At 33.2% G+C, this 15,058-nt stretch overlaps 1 protein-coding gene across 3 annotated transcripts in view; it reads left to right on the plus strand.

Moving 5' to 3' along the window:
• LOC143076153 (DNA replication ATP-dependent helicase/nuclease DNA2-like) overlaps positions 1–15,058 on the plus strand; it is a 197,584-nt gene that overhangs the window by 81,946 nt on the left and 100,580 nt on the right. For all 3 annotated transcript variants that reach the window (XM_076251829.1, XM_076251830.1, XM_076251831.1), the window contains 2 exons: positions 9,916–10,033; positions 10,345–10,516. In XM_076251829.1, the coding sequence (XP_076107944.1) occupies positions 9,916–10,033; positions 10,345–10,516 (290 nt within the window). The remainder of the gene's footprint in view (positions 1–9,915; positions 10,034–10,344; positions 10,517–15,058) is intronic.

A 15,058-nucleotide genomic window follows, 5' to 3' on the forward strand; every position in this document is an offset into this window, starting at 1 on the left:
TTTTTGTGTTTTGGTCTGTTTTTCTCATACCATATGCAATAGGTCTACTATATTTGTTGTATGGAATGATTGTTAAGTGTACATGTCTAGCGGGCAGATGTCATGTGACCTTGACCTCATTTTCATGGTTCAGTGGTCAAAGTTAAGTTTTTGAGTTTTGGTCTTTTTATCTAATGCTATATGCCGTAGGTCAACTATATTTGGTGTATGGAAATATTTTATGATCTTTATGTCAGTCGAGCAGGTTTTATTTAACTGTGACCTCATTTTCACGGTTCATTGCACAGTGTTAAGTTTTTGTGTTTTGGTCTATTTTTCTTAAACTATAAGTAATGTGTCAACTATATATGTTGTATAGAAGCATTGTTAGCTGTACCTGTCTGTCTGGCATGGTTTATCTGACCTGGACCTCTTTTTCAAGGTTCATTGGTCTTTGTTTAGTTATCTTGGTTAATGTTAAGTTTATGTGACAGTTGTAATAAAGCTTAGCTTTATACTTAGGACTATCAACATAATATGGTCCGAGTACACAGTTATCGTCCTTTGATTTTCGTTGTCCACGAATATAGTCCTTAGTGTGGACAGTGTGTTACTTGCCAATTTTTGTTATACCCCTTCCAAATTTATTTCTCCATGTTTTATGCCTCATATAGCAAGTTGGGGGGTGAATTGACACTGTAAAAAAAGTTGGGTCATAAATATTAATGTAAAGTAGTGATTAGGTCCAGCTGAAAAAGGTCAAAAATTAGCACTTCGGAAGCTGTCAAAAGATTTCAAGACCCCCTTAACATAAGATTGTCCATATTTTGAGTTAGAGCTGATGAAGTTTTCTATAATTTTGATATAATTTGTCCCAAAAGTAGTACAACACACTGTAAAAATATTATTGAGAAAGCGCAGGTGGGTTTTTTTTAATTTTCATTTATTGTCTAAAAGAAATGCACTACGAAATAACTGTGTACTCGGACCTAAGAGGTGAAATCAGGAAATATAGAATCTGTACTTTGGCAACTTCCCTGAATGATTTGAAGGTGCCAATTTGTCAAATAGCATAAAACTAAAGGATTTAAACTTTTATTTGATAGAATTTCTGCAAAAATGACCAATTTTGGCATTATATGGTCAAAATAAGCATTTCATAGCTTTTTCAATTTTGATGCATAAGTGGCATTCTGACTTTCTATCTGACATGTTTTCATGTGTCAATTTTTGTGTTTCTATGCTTTAATCCAGTTTTATTACTCATTTGTGAACTCTGAATCTACAGAAAAGAAGATTATCTCAGAAAATATGAGCAAAATGTGTTGTATAAATGACCCTCGTCTAACGCCCTGTTTGGATCAAGTTAAATGTGAGGAGCATGGCACATAAAAGTTGAAGTCCATAATAAATACCTCAATAAATTTGTATAAAAAGCACTTAACAATGTCTTTTGTACCTGTTTCATTTCACATAATATCTTTCTTTACCTCTGTGGGATAGCATGTGGTTCAAATATAAGCCTGTTGAGACTAAAATTGCATGCAAGTTTTTCACTAAAAAGTGAAAAATCTTTGTATCAGACCATACTGTCTACTAAAAAAGTTGAATGTAAGAGCCTTTTTGTGCTCAGATTTATTGTATCATGTCACCTGAGTATAGAAATGATAGAAAAGACACAAATTTGTATTTCCTATAGCTTCAATATGCATTTTTAAATGTAAATATGTGCTACGGCCTAAATTGACCCTAAATTAATTTTAGTCTTACTTGGCCTAAGACCCTTTTAAACTAATATGATATGTTATTTGTAAGTTTTCTTTCCATTTAAAGTACATTAAGTACATATGTAAGGATTATTTATAATCAAAAAGCTTCACAAACTTAAAATTGCTGGAAAATATTACATCTTCATGTAAGGCCCGCTTCATTGGAAAACCTCCATTTTTAGGCACAGGCTCATATAAATTTGACTTTTGAAAAATTATGCTAAGTCTGATATAACAAATGAGTACTCTATTGCTTTAAATACATGATATATTATATATTAAGGCATTTTAAAAGTATTTTTTTGCAATATTTAAATTTTATAAGCCCCAAATGTTGATAGTTGAAATTTCTCAATTTTAACGTCTAAATTTAACACGCAAAGTTGAATATAGAATTAATCATATTGTCTATAATATATATCTTATTGCTATGAAACTTTGTAAGCAGTCTTGTAATATATTAAGCTTTAGTCATACCAAGTTTTTTTAAGATTGGTCAACTTTTTCTATCCTATTAGGTCCGAGTACACAGTTATCGTCCTTTGATTTTCGTTGTCCACGAATATAGTCCTTAGTGTGGACAGTGTGTTACTTGCCAATTTTTGTTATACCCCTTCCAAATTTATTTCTCCATGTTTTATGCCTCATATAGCAAGTTGGGGGGTGAAATGACACTGTAAAAAAAGTTGGGTCATAAATATTAATGTAAAGTAGTGATTAGGTCCAGCTGAAAAAGGTCAAAAATTAGCACTTCGGAAGCTGTCAAAAGATTTCAAGACCCCCTTAACATAAGATTGTCCATATTTTGAGTTAGAGCTGATGAAGTTTTCTATAATTTTGATATAATTTGTCCCAAAAGTAGTACAACACACTGTAAAAATATTATTGAGAAAGCGCAGGTGGGTTTTTTTTAATTTTCATTTATTGTCTAAAAGAAATGCACTACGAAATAACTGTGTACTCGGACCATATCAATGATTAGATAGAAGGCGAGACATTTCAGCGTGTGCACTCTTGTTTCCTTATATGTCAAGATACATAGCTACAAGGCAAAATGGAACATGGGGTTAAATGCATTTTTTTGCTTTTGAAGAAATGGAATTTTTAAGCCACTCATTAAAATATATTAAAAAGCAAATATAAGCATTGATGAAAGATTTAAGGGTAATGATTCAGTCTAGTTTTTATGCCCCACCTACGATAGTAGAGTCTCCCGGGCATTATGTTTTTTGGTCTGTGCGTCCATTCGTTCGTTCCTTCGTTTGTCCGTTCGTTCCTTCGTTCGTCCGTCCGTCCTTCTGTCCGTTCGTCCCGATTCAGGTTAAAGTTTTTGGTCAAGGTAGTTTTTGATGAATTTGAAGTCCAATCAACTTGAAACTCAGTACACATGTGCCCTATGATATGATCTTTCTAATTTTAATGCCAAATTAGTATTTTGACCCCAATTTCACGGTTCACTGAACATAGAAAATGATAGTGCAAATTTCAGGTTAAAGTTTTTGATCAAGGCAGTTTTTGATGAAGTTGAAGTCTAATCAACTTCAAACTTAGTATACATGTTCCCTGTGATATGATCTTTCTAATTTAAATGCCAAATTAGAGTTTTTACCTCAATTTCACGGTCCACTAAACACAGAAAATGATAATGTGAGTGGGGCATCCATGTACTATGGACACATTCTTGTTTAATAATAAAAAATGGAAGTCCATTCAATTGAAACTTAGTACACATGTTCCCCATGATATGATCTTTCTAATATTAATGCCAAATTAAAGTTTTGACCAAAATTTCACGGTCCACTAAACTTAGAAAATGATAGTGTGAAGTTCAGGTTAAAGTTTTGGTTAAGGTTTTTTGTCAAGGTAGTTTTTGATAAAGTTGAAGTCACATCAATTTAAAACTTAGTACACATGTTGCCTATGATATGATCTTTTTAGCTCACCTGGCCCAAAGGGCCAAGTGAGCTTTTCCCATCACTTGGCGTCCGTCGTCCGTCGTCTGTCGTCCGTCGTCTGTCGTCCGTCGTCGTCTGGCGTCGTTAACTTTTACAAAAATCTTCTCCTCTGACACTACTGGGCCAAATTACACCAAACTTGGCCATAACCATCATTGGGGTATCTAGTTTAAAAAATGTGTTCTGTGACCCGGCCAACCATCCAAGATGGCCACCATGGCTAAAAATAGAACATAGGGGTAAAATGCAGTTTTTGGCTTATAACTCAAAAATCAAAGCATTTAGAGCAAATCTGACATGGGGTTAAATTGTTAAACAGGTCAAAATCTATCTGCCCTGAAATTTTCAGATAAATCGGATATCCTGTTGTTGGGTTGCTGCCCCTGAATTAGTAATTTTAAGGAAATTTTGCTGTTTTTGGTTATTATCTTGAATATTATTATAAATAGAGATAAACTGTAAACAGCAATAATGTTCAGCAAAGTAAGATTTACAAATAAATCAACATGACCGAAATGGTCAGTTGACCCCTTTAGGAGTTATTGCCCTTTATAGTCAATTTTTAACCATTTTTCGTAAATCTTAGTTATCTTTTACAAAAATCTTCTCCTCTGAAACTACTTGGCCAAATCAATCCAAACTTGGCCACAACCATCTTTGGGGTATGTAGTTTCAAAAATGTGTCCGGTGACCCGGCCATCCAATCAATATGGCTGCCATGGCTAAAAATAGAATCTGGGGTAAAATGCAGTTTTTGGCTTATAACTCAAAAACCAAAGCATTTATAGTAAATCTGACAGGGGTAAAATTGTTTATCAGGTCAAGATCTACCTGCCCTGAAATTTTCTGATGAATCTGACAACCCAGTTTTGGGATGCCGCCCCAGAATTAGTAATTTTAATGAAATTTTGCTGTTTTTGGTTATTATCTTGAATATTATTATAGATAGAGATAAACTGTACACAGCAATAATGTTCAGCAAAATAAGATTTACAAATAAGTCAAAATGACCACAATGGTCAGTTGACCCGTTTAGGAGTTATTGCCCCTTATAGTCAATTTTTAACCATTTTTTCGTAAATCTTAGTAATTTTTTTACAAAAATCTTCTCCTCTGAAACTGCTTGGCCAAATCAATCCAAACTTGGCCACAACCATCTTTGGGGTATGTAGTTTCAAAAATGTGTGCGGTGACCCGGCCATCCAACCAAAATGAAAAAAAAAAAATCTGGAGTAAAGGTGTTTATCAGGTCAAGATTTATCTGCTCTGAAATTTTCGGATAATTCAGACAACCCGTTGTTGGGTTGCTGATCCTGAATTGTTAGTTTTAAGGAAATTTTACTGTATTTGGTTATTATCTTGAATACTATTATAGATAGAGATAAACTGTAAACAGCAATAATGTTCAGCAAAGTAAGATTTACAAATAAGTCAACGTGACTGAAATGGTCAATTGACCCCCTATGGAGTTATTGTCCTTTATAGTCAATTTTTAACAATTTTCATAAAATTTGTAAATTTTTTCTAACATTTTTCACTGAAACTATTGGGCCAAGTTCATTATAGATAGAGATAATTTTCAGCAGCAAGAATGTTCAGTAAAGTAAGATGTACAAACACATCACCATCACCAAAACACAATTTTGTCATGAATCCATCCTCTTCCTTTGTTTAATATTCATAAAGACCAAGGTGAGCGACACAGGCTCTTTAGAGCCTCTAGTTAATTTTAATTCCAAATTAAAGTTTTGACCCCAATTTCATGGTCCACTTAACATGAAAAATGATAGTGTGAGTGGGGCATCTGTGTACTATGGACACATTCTTGTTTTTAATGGTTTTTTGCTGATTTTAGTTATAGATTTAACTTGCAACAATATAAAAAGAGGTCCATAATAATTGATAGTGGGTCCCCATTCCAAAAACTTGACAATATACAGAATCCATAGCAAACAAAAATGTTATCTAATAAATTTCCAAGTGCAGTTATCTTATCAAAGCAGGTCTTATTGACATATAGTTTTTAGCTCACCTGACCTGAAAGTGAGCTTTTCTTATCACTTGGCGTCTGTCATTGTCTGTTGTTGTCGTCATTTAACTTTTACAAAAATCTTCTACTCTGAAACTACTTGAACAAATTTAACCAAACTTGGCCACAATCATCATTCGGGTATTTAGTTTAAAAAATGTGTCCAATGAACAAGCCTGCCAACCAACATGGCTAAAAATAGAACATAGGCGGTAAATGCAGTTTTTGGCTTGTATCTCTGAAACTAAAGCATTAAGAGTAAATTTGACATTAGGTTAACATGTTCATCAGGTTAAGATCTATCTGCCCTGAAAATTTCAGACAATTCAGACAACCCATTAAACCAAACTGAGTCTCAATCATTTTTAGGGTATCTAATACTATTGATGATTTTAACCTTCTTTTTTTACATGATTTCCAAAACCACAGTAAATACAGGTGAACGACACGGGCTCTGGAGAGCCTCTAGTTTTGTTTGTTGTTAATAAAAAATTACTTAAAAGAGATTGAACATGCATATTTGCATTCTGACTTTTTAAATGCCTATTAAGTAAGGTGTGTGAATTTTTCTTAATGAAATTATGAGGCAAAGTGGTATATAGGGTAGAGAAATCAAAACTTTGAACAGAATCGAAATCACCACTATGAGCATGCAATTTATCAAGTACTTCCAACAAAATTTTCAACATTCCAAAAGTAATTAATTGCACTATTTTCCAAGGCTTTATTTGAAGAATTCATTACCAGGTATTTGATTGTACGAAGTGTACTAGTAAGTAGAATTCACAATTAAGTATGGTGGTGGAACATAGCTTGAAGATGATAATAAATCTATATTTGTGAGGTGTTTTGTGCAGCTTTTGGAATTAGGTACATAGTTCGAACTTACGTGTTATTCAGTTATATTATGTGAAATACATGTTCAATATCTGGGATGATTTTCAACAGACATTAATATAATTAAATACTCCACGGCGATCTATTTGTATTTGTCACCACCTTGAATATGTATTTTAACTTTGTATATTCAATTCAACCTTCTGTCTTACAATCCAATGGAATTGACGATCACACCTGTCACAGAATGGATTGTTATGAAACTTGTGTGCATGAGCTAATCATCAAGACCATGAAGTTAATTTAAAGAAAAAGTTAGATTTTAGATTTTAAATTCTGTATTTTACTGATAAATAGACTCACTTTTTAAGTCAACATATATACTTTAAACTGATTGCAACAATCACAAAGCTCCTTACAAATTTTTACTTGAAATGGTGCTTATAGATGTTGGCGAAAAAAAAACGTGTTAAATTTTGACACATTTTTATCTACCTTTGATACTGTATGGTATGCCTTTAATTAGGCAGTTTATATTTACAGGTTACTCTGTACAGTATGATGAGCTCTGATAGAAGACCAGATTCTGGTCAGGGTTTGTTGTTATACCTGAGGTTTATATTTACAGGTTACACTGTACAGCATGATGAGCTCAGATAGAAGACCAGATTTTGTCAGGGTTTGTTGTTATACCTGAGGTTTATATTTACAGGTTACTCTGTACAGCATGATGAGCTCTGATAGAAGACCAGATGCTAGTCAGGGTTTGGTGTTATACCTGAGGTTTATATTTACAGGTTACTCTGTACAGCATGATGAGCTCTGATAGAAGAACAGATTCTGGTCAGGGTTTGTTGTTATACCTGAGGTTTATATTTACAGGTCACACTGTACAGTATGATGAGCTCTGATAGAAGACCAGATTCTGGTCAGGGTTTGTTGTTATACCTGAGGTTTATTTTTACAGGTTACTCTGTACAGCATGATGAGCTCTGATAGAAGACCAGATTCTAGTCAGGGTTTGTTGTTATACCTGAGGTTTATATTTACAGGTTACTCTGTACAGTATGATGAGCTCTGATAGAAGACCAGATTCTAGTCAGGATTTGGTGTTATACCTGAGGTTTATATTTACAGGTTACTCTGTACAGCATGATGAGCTCTGATAGAAGAACAGATTCTGGTCAGGGTTTGTTGTTATACCTGAGGTTTATATTTACAGGTTACACTGTACAGTATGATGAGCTCTGATAGAAGATCAGATTCTGGTCAGGGTTTGTTGTTATACCTGAGGTTTATTTTTACAGGTTACTCTGTACAGCATGATGAGCTCTGATAGAAGACCAGATTCTAGTCAGGGTTTGTTGTTATACCTGAGGTTTATATTTACAGGTTACTCTGTACAGTATGATGAGCTCTGATAGAAGACCAGATTCTGGTCAGGGTTTGTTGTTAAACCTGAGGTTTATATTTACAGGTTACACTGTACAGCATGATGAGCTCTGATAGAAGACCAGATTTTGGTCAGGGTTTGTTGTTATACCTGAGGTTTATATTTACAGGTTACACTGTACAGTATGATGAGCTCTGATAGAAGACCAGATTCTGGTCAGGGTTTGTTGTTATATCTGAGGTTTATATTTACAAGTTACTCTGTACAGCATGATGAGCTCTGATAGAAGACCAGATTTTGGTCAGGGTTTGTTGTTATACCTGAGGTTTATATTTACAGGTTACTTTGTACAGTATGATGAGCTCTGATAGAATACCAGATTCTGGTCAGGGTTTGTTGTTATACCTGAGGTTTATATGTACAGGTTACACTGTACAGCATGATGAGCTCTGATAGAAGACCAGATTTTGGTCAGGGTTTGTTGTTATACCTGAGGTTTATATTTACAGGTTACACTGTACAGTATGATGAGCTCTGATAGAAGACCAGATTCTAGTCAGGGTTTGTTGTTAAACCTGAGGTTTATATTTACAGGTTACACTGTACAGCATGATGAGCTCTGATAGAAGACCAGATTCTTGTCAGGGTTTGTTGTTATACCTGAGGTTTATATTTACAAGTTACTTTGTACAGTATGATGAGCTCTGATAGAAGACCAGATTCTGGTCAGGGTTTGTTGTTATACCTGAGGTTTATATTTACAGGTTACACTGTACAGCATGATGAGCTCTGATAGAAGACCAGATTTTGGTCAGGGTTTGTTGTTATACCTGAGGTTTATATTTACAGGTTACTCTGTACAGCATGATGAGCTCTGATAGAAGACCAGATTTTGGTCAGGGTTTGTTGTTATACCTGAGGTTTATATTTACAGGTTACTCTGTACAGTATGATGAGCTCTGATAGAAGACCAGATTCTGGTCAGGGTTTGTTGTTATACCTGAGGTTTATATTTACAGGTTACACTGTACAGCATGATGAGCTCTGATAGAAGACCAGATTTTGGTCCGGGTTTGTTGTTATACCTGAGGTTTATATTTACAGGTTACACTGTACAGTATGATGAGTTCTGATAGAAGACCAGATTCTGGTCAGGGTTTGTTGTTATACCTGAGGTTTATATTTACAGGTTACACTGTACAGCATGATGAGCTCTGATAGAAGACCAGATTTTGGTCAGGGTTTGTTGTTATACCTGAGGTTTATATTTACAGGTTACACTGTACAGTATGATGAGCTCTGATAGAAGACCAGATTCTGGTCAGGGTTTGTTGTTATACCTGAGGTTTATATTTACAGGTTACACTGTACAGCATGATGAGCTCTATAGAAGACCAGATTCTGGTCAGGGTTTGTTGTTATACCTGAGGTTTATATTTACAAGTTACTTTGTACAGTATGATGAGCTCTGATAGAATACCAGATTCTGGTCAGGGTTTGTTGTTATACCTGAGGTTTATATTTACAGGTTACACTGTACAGCATGATGAGCTCTGATAGAAGACCAGGTTTTGGTCAGGGTTTGTTGTTATACCTGAGGTTTATATTTACAGGTTACACTGTACAGCATGATGAGCTCTGATAGAAGACCAGATTTTGGTCAGGGTTTGTTGTTATACCTGAGGTTTATATTTACAGGTTACTCTGTACAGCATAATGAGCTCTGATAGAAGACCAGATTCTAGTCAGGGTTTGTTGTTATACCTGAGGTTTATATTTACAGGTTACTCTGTACAGCATGATGAACTCTGATAGAAGACCAGATTTTGGTCAGGGTTTGTTGTTATACTTGAGGTTTATATTTACAGGTTACTCTGTACAGCATGATGAGCTCTGATAGAAGACCAGATTTTGGTCAGGGTTTGTTGTTATACCTGAGGTTTATATTTACAGGTTACTCTGTACAGTATGATGAGCTCTGATAGAAGACCAGATTCTAGTCAGGGTTTGTTGTTATACCTGAGAGATCTTGTCCAGAAAGTTATTCCTGCTGATCATCTAAACATTAGGGGTAAAGTACAATTCTTTTCAACAAACTTGCATGCATGAATTGATAAAAAGTATGAATTTGTAACAAACTAAGCAATAGGTGTCAAGCTGTTATACACTTATGTATTTTTTAAAGAAAAATATTGGCACACACAGGCTCTACTTAAATAAAAACTTTTTTTTTATTTAGAAAGAATCTAGAAAAAAATTGTTGTTTTTATTCATTAGGGTTTCCTGTAATCCTAAGCTCACAAGAACAATATTGTATTTGCCTTTAGAGTTTGTTTTTTTTATTTAGAAATAACTTAAAGTATTCAAAAATCCTAATTGTAGGTTTGATACAATTGAGAAATGAGATGGCGTATTATTTAAGTGATCAAGTATCGAAATCCACAACAAATGATGGTCAGGCTTCATATCACATTGGCAGGTTACCAGATCCTATCAACAACCAACGAGCATGTCTGAAATGTGCCCAACTAACAAACTGTTGTATTTATCAAAAGTAAGTAAATACTTATTGTTAAAGCTTAAAGCTTTTCCAAAAATGTTTTAAATTCTTAACCGAACAAATTTGGTCAAGGTTTGCCATAAAACTTCCCAAATTGAAAATAAAAAATCTATTGGAAAAAGTAAAATAACAAAATTACAGATTTCCATTGAAAATTCAAAATGGAAAGTCCCTAATCAAATGGCAAAATCAAAAGCTCAAAAACCTTTAGACTACTTATAAATTACACAATCACTCTCTAGAAAAAGTTGACTCTACAAAATATTTAGGCCTAACTCTTCAATCAAATTTAAAATGGGACAAACATATAGATAACATGACATCAAAAGCAAACCAGTCCCTTGGATTTATTCGTAGAAACCTAAAAATAGCATCACCGAAAGTTAAAGCTCATGCATATAAAGCTCTTGTCCGACCAAAATTAGAGTACTGCTCAACAATTTGGGACCCACATCAAAAACAGCAAACCCTACAATTAGAAAAAGTACAGAGAAAAGCAGCACGCTTCTCATGCAACCGCTTCCATAACACCAGCTCAGTTACTGAAATGATGACAGATCTAAATTGGTACCCACTCGAAATTAGGCGTTTACGATACAGACTTGTTTTCTTTTACAAAATTATTCATGAAATTGTTGCAGTCCCTACACATAATCTTTTGATCCCACTAGACAATAGAACCAGACATAGCAATCCACACTCATTTAGGTAAATACAAACATCTAAAGACAGTTATAAATATTCATTTTATCCAGGAACTGTTATAAATTGGAATCATCTGCCACAACAAATAGTATCATGCAGTACAGTAGAGGGATTCAAGAGTATGATCTCAGAATCTGCTCTCATCCCAATATTCTATCCCTAACTATTCTGTTATCAAATGTATATAGTTTTATAACAATTTATATTTTTTCCAAATGTACTTACGTTATGTTGATTTTTTGATTTTGATATTTTTGATTTGTTGTTGCTAAATTAGTGTAAATTATAAATTTTATAGTCGACGCCCGGCGAATAATCTTCAATAATTGAAGGATCGCTAGAAACCTAAAGAAGAATGCATCAAACAAATGGATCACAACTGTCATATTCCTGACTTGGTGCAGTTATCTTCTTATGTAGAAAATGGTGGATAAAACCCGGTTTTGTAGCTAGCTGAACCTTTCACTTGTATGACAGTTGCATCAAATTCCATTATATTGACAATGATGCGTGATCAAAACCAACATCATAATAAGTAAAGGTGTCAAAAATCACTATAAAAGCAAACAAATAAGTTTATATTACTGTTATAATTTATTATGATGTTGAGAAAAAATATAGTATTATAATACTTATTAAATAACTCGTACATTGAGATAATATCTATGAATTAGTACCGTAGTTTGGAGTTCACACCATTTGAAATCAAAAATATTGTTCTTGTGAGCTTAGGATTACTTTGATTGTTTGATGTTTATCTTTTCTTTGGTCAGTTTTAGTCTGTAATGTAATAGGGAAAGGTGTGATAACACCCGATTAACCAACACAACTGATACCTCCTTTGACCTAATAATAAAAAACCAGCCTGATGTAAGTTTCTATCCTATATTCCAACTTTTGCTAAAATATGTGTCATTGAACAAAATCCTTAAAGTCCAACAAATGATTTGTTAGTAATTTTGATAATGATTTAGTTACTGCTGATTTCTCTAATAAATTTTAACCATTGGCGATGATTGCACAGGGCATTTGAACCCATGATATGTAAAATTAAGGATTAAGTGCTCATATCAACATTATTAACAACCTAATTCCGATTATATCATTTATATCATATTGTAAAAAAAACTCATCAGAAAATATTGTGTAGCAATGGTATCCATGATATGTTTGAATGAAACATAATCATAAGTGAACTTATTTTATAGGCACTGGCTAGGGTTTCATGGAAGTGTAACAATAATAAAAATATTATTGTTACATTGGCATACCTGTCAACTGACCATTATTCTGCGGGTGTGACCCGAGATTTTCACAATTCACCCAGAACACCCGCCGGGTCATTGAAATAACCTGGGAATTCCGAAAATGACCCGATTTCACCCGTATTTCTTAGCCTTGAGATTGATTTCATAAGTAATATTCCTTTGAAATACCAGCAAATTCGTAATTCTTCCATGAATAGGAAGTTCATCTAGCTATGTAAACTGTCAAATTAAGTGACCCATTAAGTGCATGGCTTCACTTGACAGCTTTGGTGTCAAACACACTGTTAATTAACACCAATTACCTTAGCTTTAGGTCGTAAATAAATTGCACCATTGGTTTACAAACTGAACTAGAGTTACTTCCACTTATTTGTCACCATTCAAAATTATTCCTTATATTTACGTTTTATGGGTGAAAAAGATTAAATCATAAAAATATAAAATTCAAATACATATTGAAAAATAACTTTTCATTATTTTTATACTTTTATACAATTTTTAAAAAAAAGTTGAAAATTATTTTTTACATTTATACTTCCTTTAACTGTATTACATTGTACTATATTTTATCATAGTCTAATTTCCTATAGTGTGTGATAACATTGTGTGAGGGAATTCGACGTTTGATGTACCACTGTTCACTCCAGTGCAATTTATGACAATACCACTGCATCAATCAGAATTATTTTTTTGCAGTGTTTTAAGAAATGATTTTGCTTTGTTGTCGCGTATTATTTGTGAAACATTCAATGTTTTAAAAAGGCGAATTTTCTTTATAAAGTCAATGATTATGTTGACTTTTGAAGGCCAAACTTTCTACAGCCTTAAATACGCTAATGAAAGATCCAAAAACTATACCAATACATAACGACATGTTTATGAAATTATAACAAATCTATTGGTTAACAAATTTTTACTCGTTATTGCAAAATAATGAACTTAATATATCTGACATTTTCTCCCTACCCAGTTTACCCCTATACATTTTTATGATGTGGACTGGTCATTGTTATTGAATCGTAGGCAATTTGATTGGATTAAGTTGTTATTAGTTTACCTTCAAACTTGTTAATGCTTTTCATACATGACTATTGATTAATTAGAACGTGCATGAATGTGTACGGTAACTAAAATGACCTTCAAACTGGACACTGGACGAGTCAATATTATGTTTTATCAATGAAAGTTAAGGTATGAAAGGTAAGAATTGCCACTTATTCGATTTTCACAAAATTTTCGGAATATACAGTTGAAAGGTTATGTTTTAAAAGCCTATTGTGAAGAGCAAAGAGAAAGTTTACAAATAATACGTTTTGTTCCATTAAACAAGTCATTTTCGTAAGAGAAATACCGAAATATATTTTACGCACGACTACGGCAGGTAAAATTATTATTTATCATAATAAAAAAAAGCATTTTTCAGTCTCATTGGAATATGTTGATTACAATTAATCCCAAACTTAAGAAGTAATTAACTAAAGTCAAAATATGTCCGATCTGCCTATTTCTGCACATCAAAAGTCAATACGATCGTTTTAAAGTCAATTTCGTCTACCTCACAAAATCTTGTTAGGCACTATAGCTAAATGAAAAATATTGTGGTTAAAGGCTACATAGTCAATGGTCTCAAACATTTAAGAATTACATTAAATTCTAGTGTTTGATTATTGTAGTATTTTTTCTCAAAAAGTAAAGCCCATAAGACTGAGTTACACAAATTTATAAAAATCTTTAAAAGTGCAATGAAATAATATTTAATAAGATTTAAAATGACTTAACAAAGTGAACATGCGTTGATGTTTTGGTATCTTTGATATACATTATAAGAAAATGTACCATAAATACTGAAATTCAGCTCGAAAAAGTTTGTACGCGTTATGACCTGAGATTTGATTCTTCAATGCAGGTCATGACCTGCATTTTCATCGTCACAGGTTGACAGGTATGCATTGAAGACTAATCATGGTTATTGCTGGAATACAGGGTTGGGTAAGGATCCAATTTATTAGGAATGTAACAATAATAATTGAGTCTACGGTTACATTGCATTATTGTTACATTAATGCACTTCATAATTGACTTGAATTTTTATTTTTTATTGGGGTTTTAAGCTATTGAACGATTCTGGATATATATGGAAATTGAAGGTGAATATAAAATCAGTAATGGGCGGTAATGAAATCATACTACAACCTCACACTTGCTTTGAACAAAAAAAAATTGTCAAAATATAAACATCGCAACAAGGATTTTTATATACAAATCCTTGATCACGTACAAGAGTAAAAAATATTTTCAGCTGAAAAGAGACAGACATTGAAAGTTTCTTTAACTTCAAAAAAGTATAGTACAGAATGGAATTGTACAGTATGAAATACAGATGTGCATATTGCTGCACCACTTGTTTGTGATTGCTGATTGGTTTCACCAAGATTTGTTGGACTAAAACATGCTCACAAAAACAACATATTGAATTTGTAGAAACTGTAATAATGCAAATAAAAATTTTAAAAATTGTATGCAAGTTTTCAAGTTTTATTTTAATAGATATTACTAGTCCAAG

This window comes from Mytilus galloprovincialis, chromosome 5, assembly GCF_965363235.1.
Source record: "Mytilus galloprovincialis chromosome 5, xbMytGall1.hap1.1, whole genome shotgun sequence".
NCBI classification, from domain to species: Eukaryota; Metazoa; Mollusca; class Bivalvia; order Mytilida; family Mytilidae; genus Mytilus; species Mytilus galloprovincialis.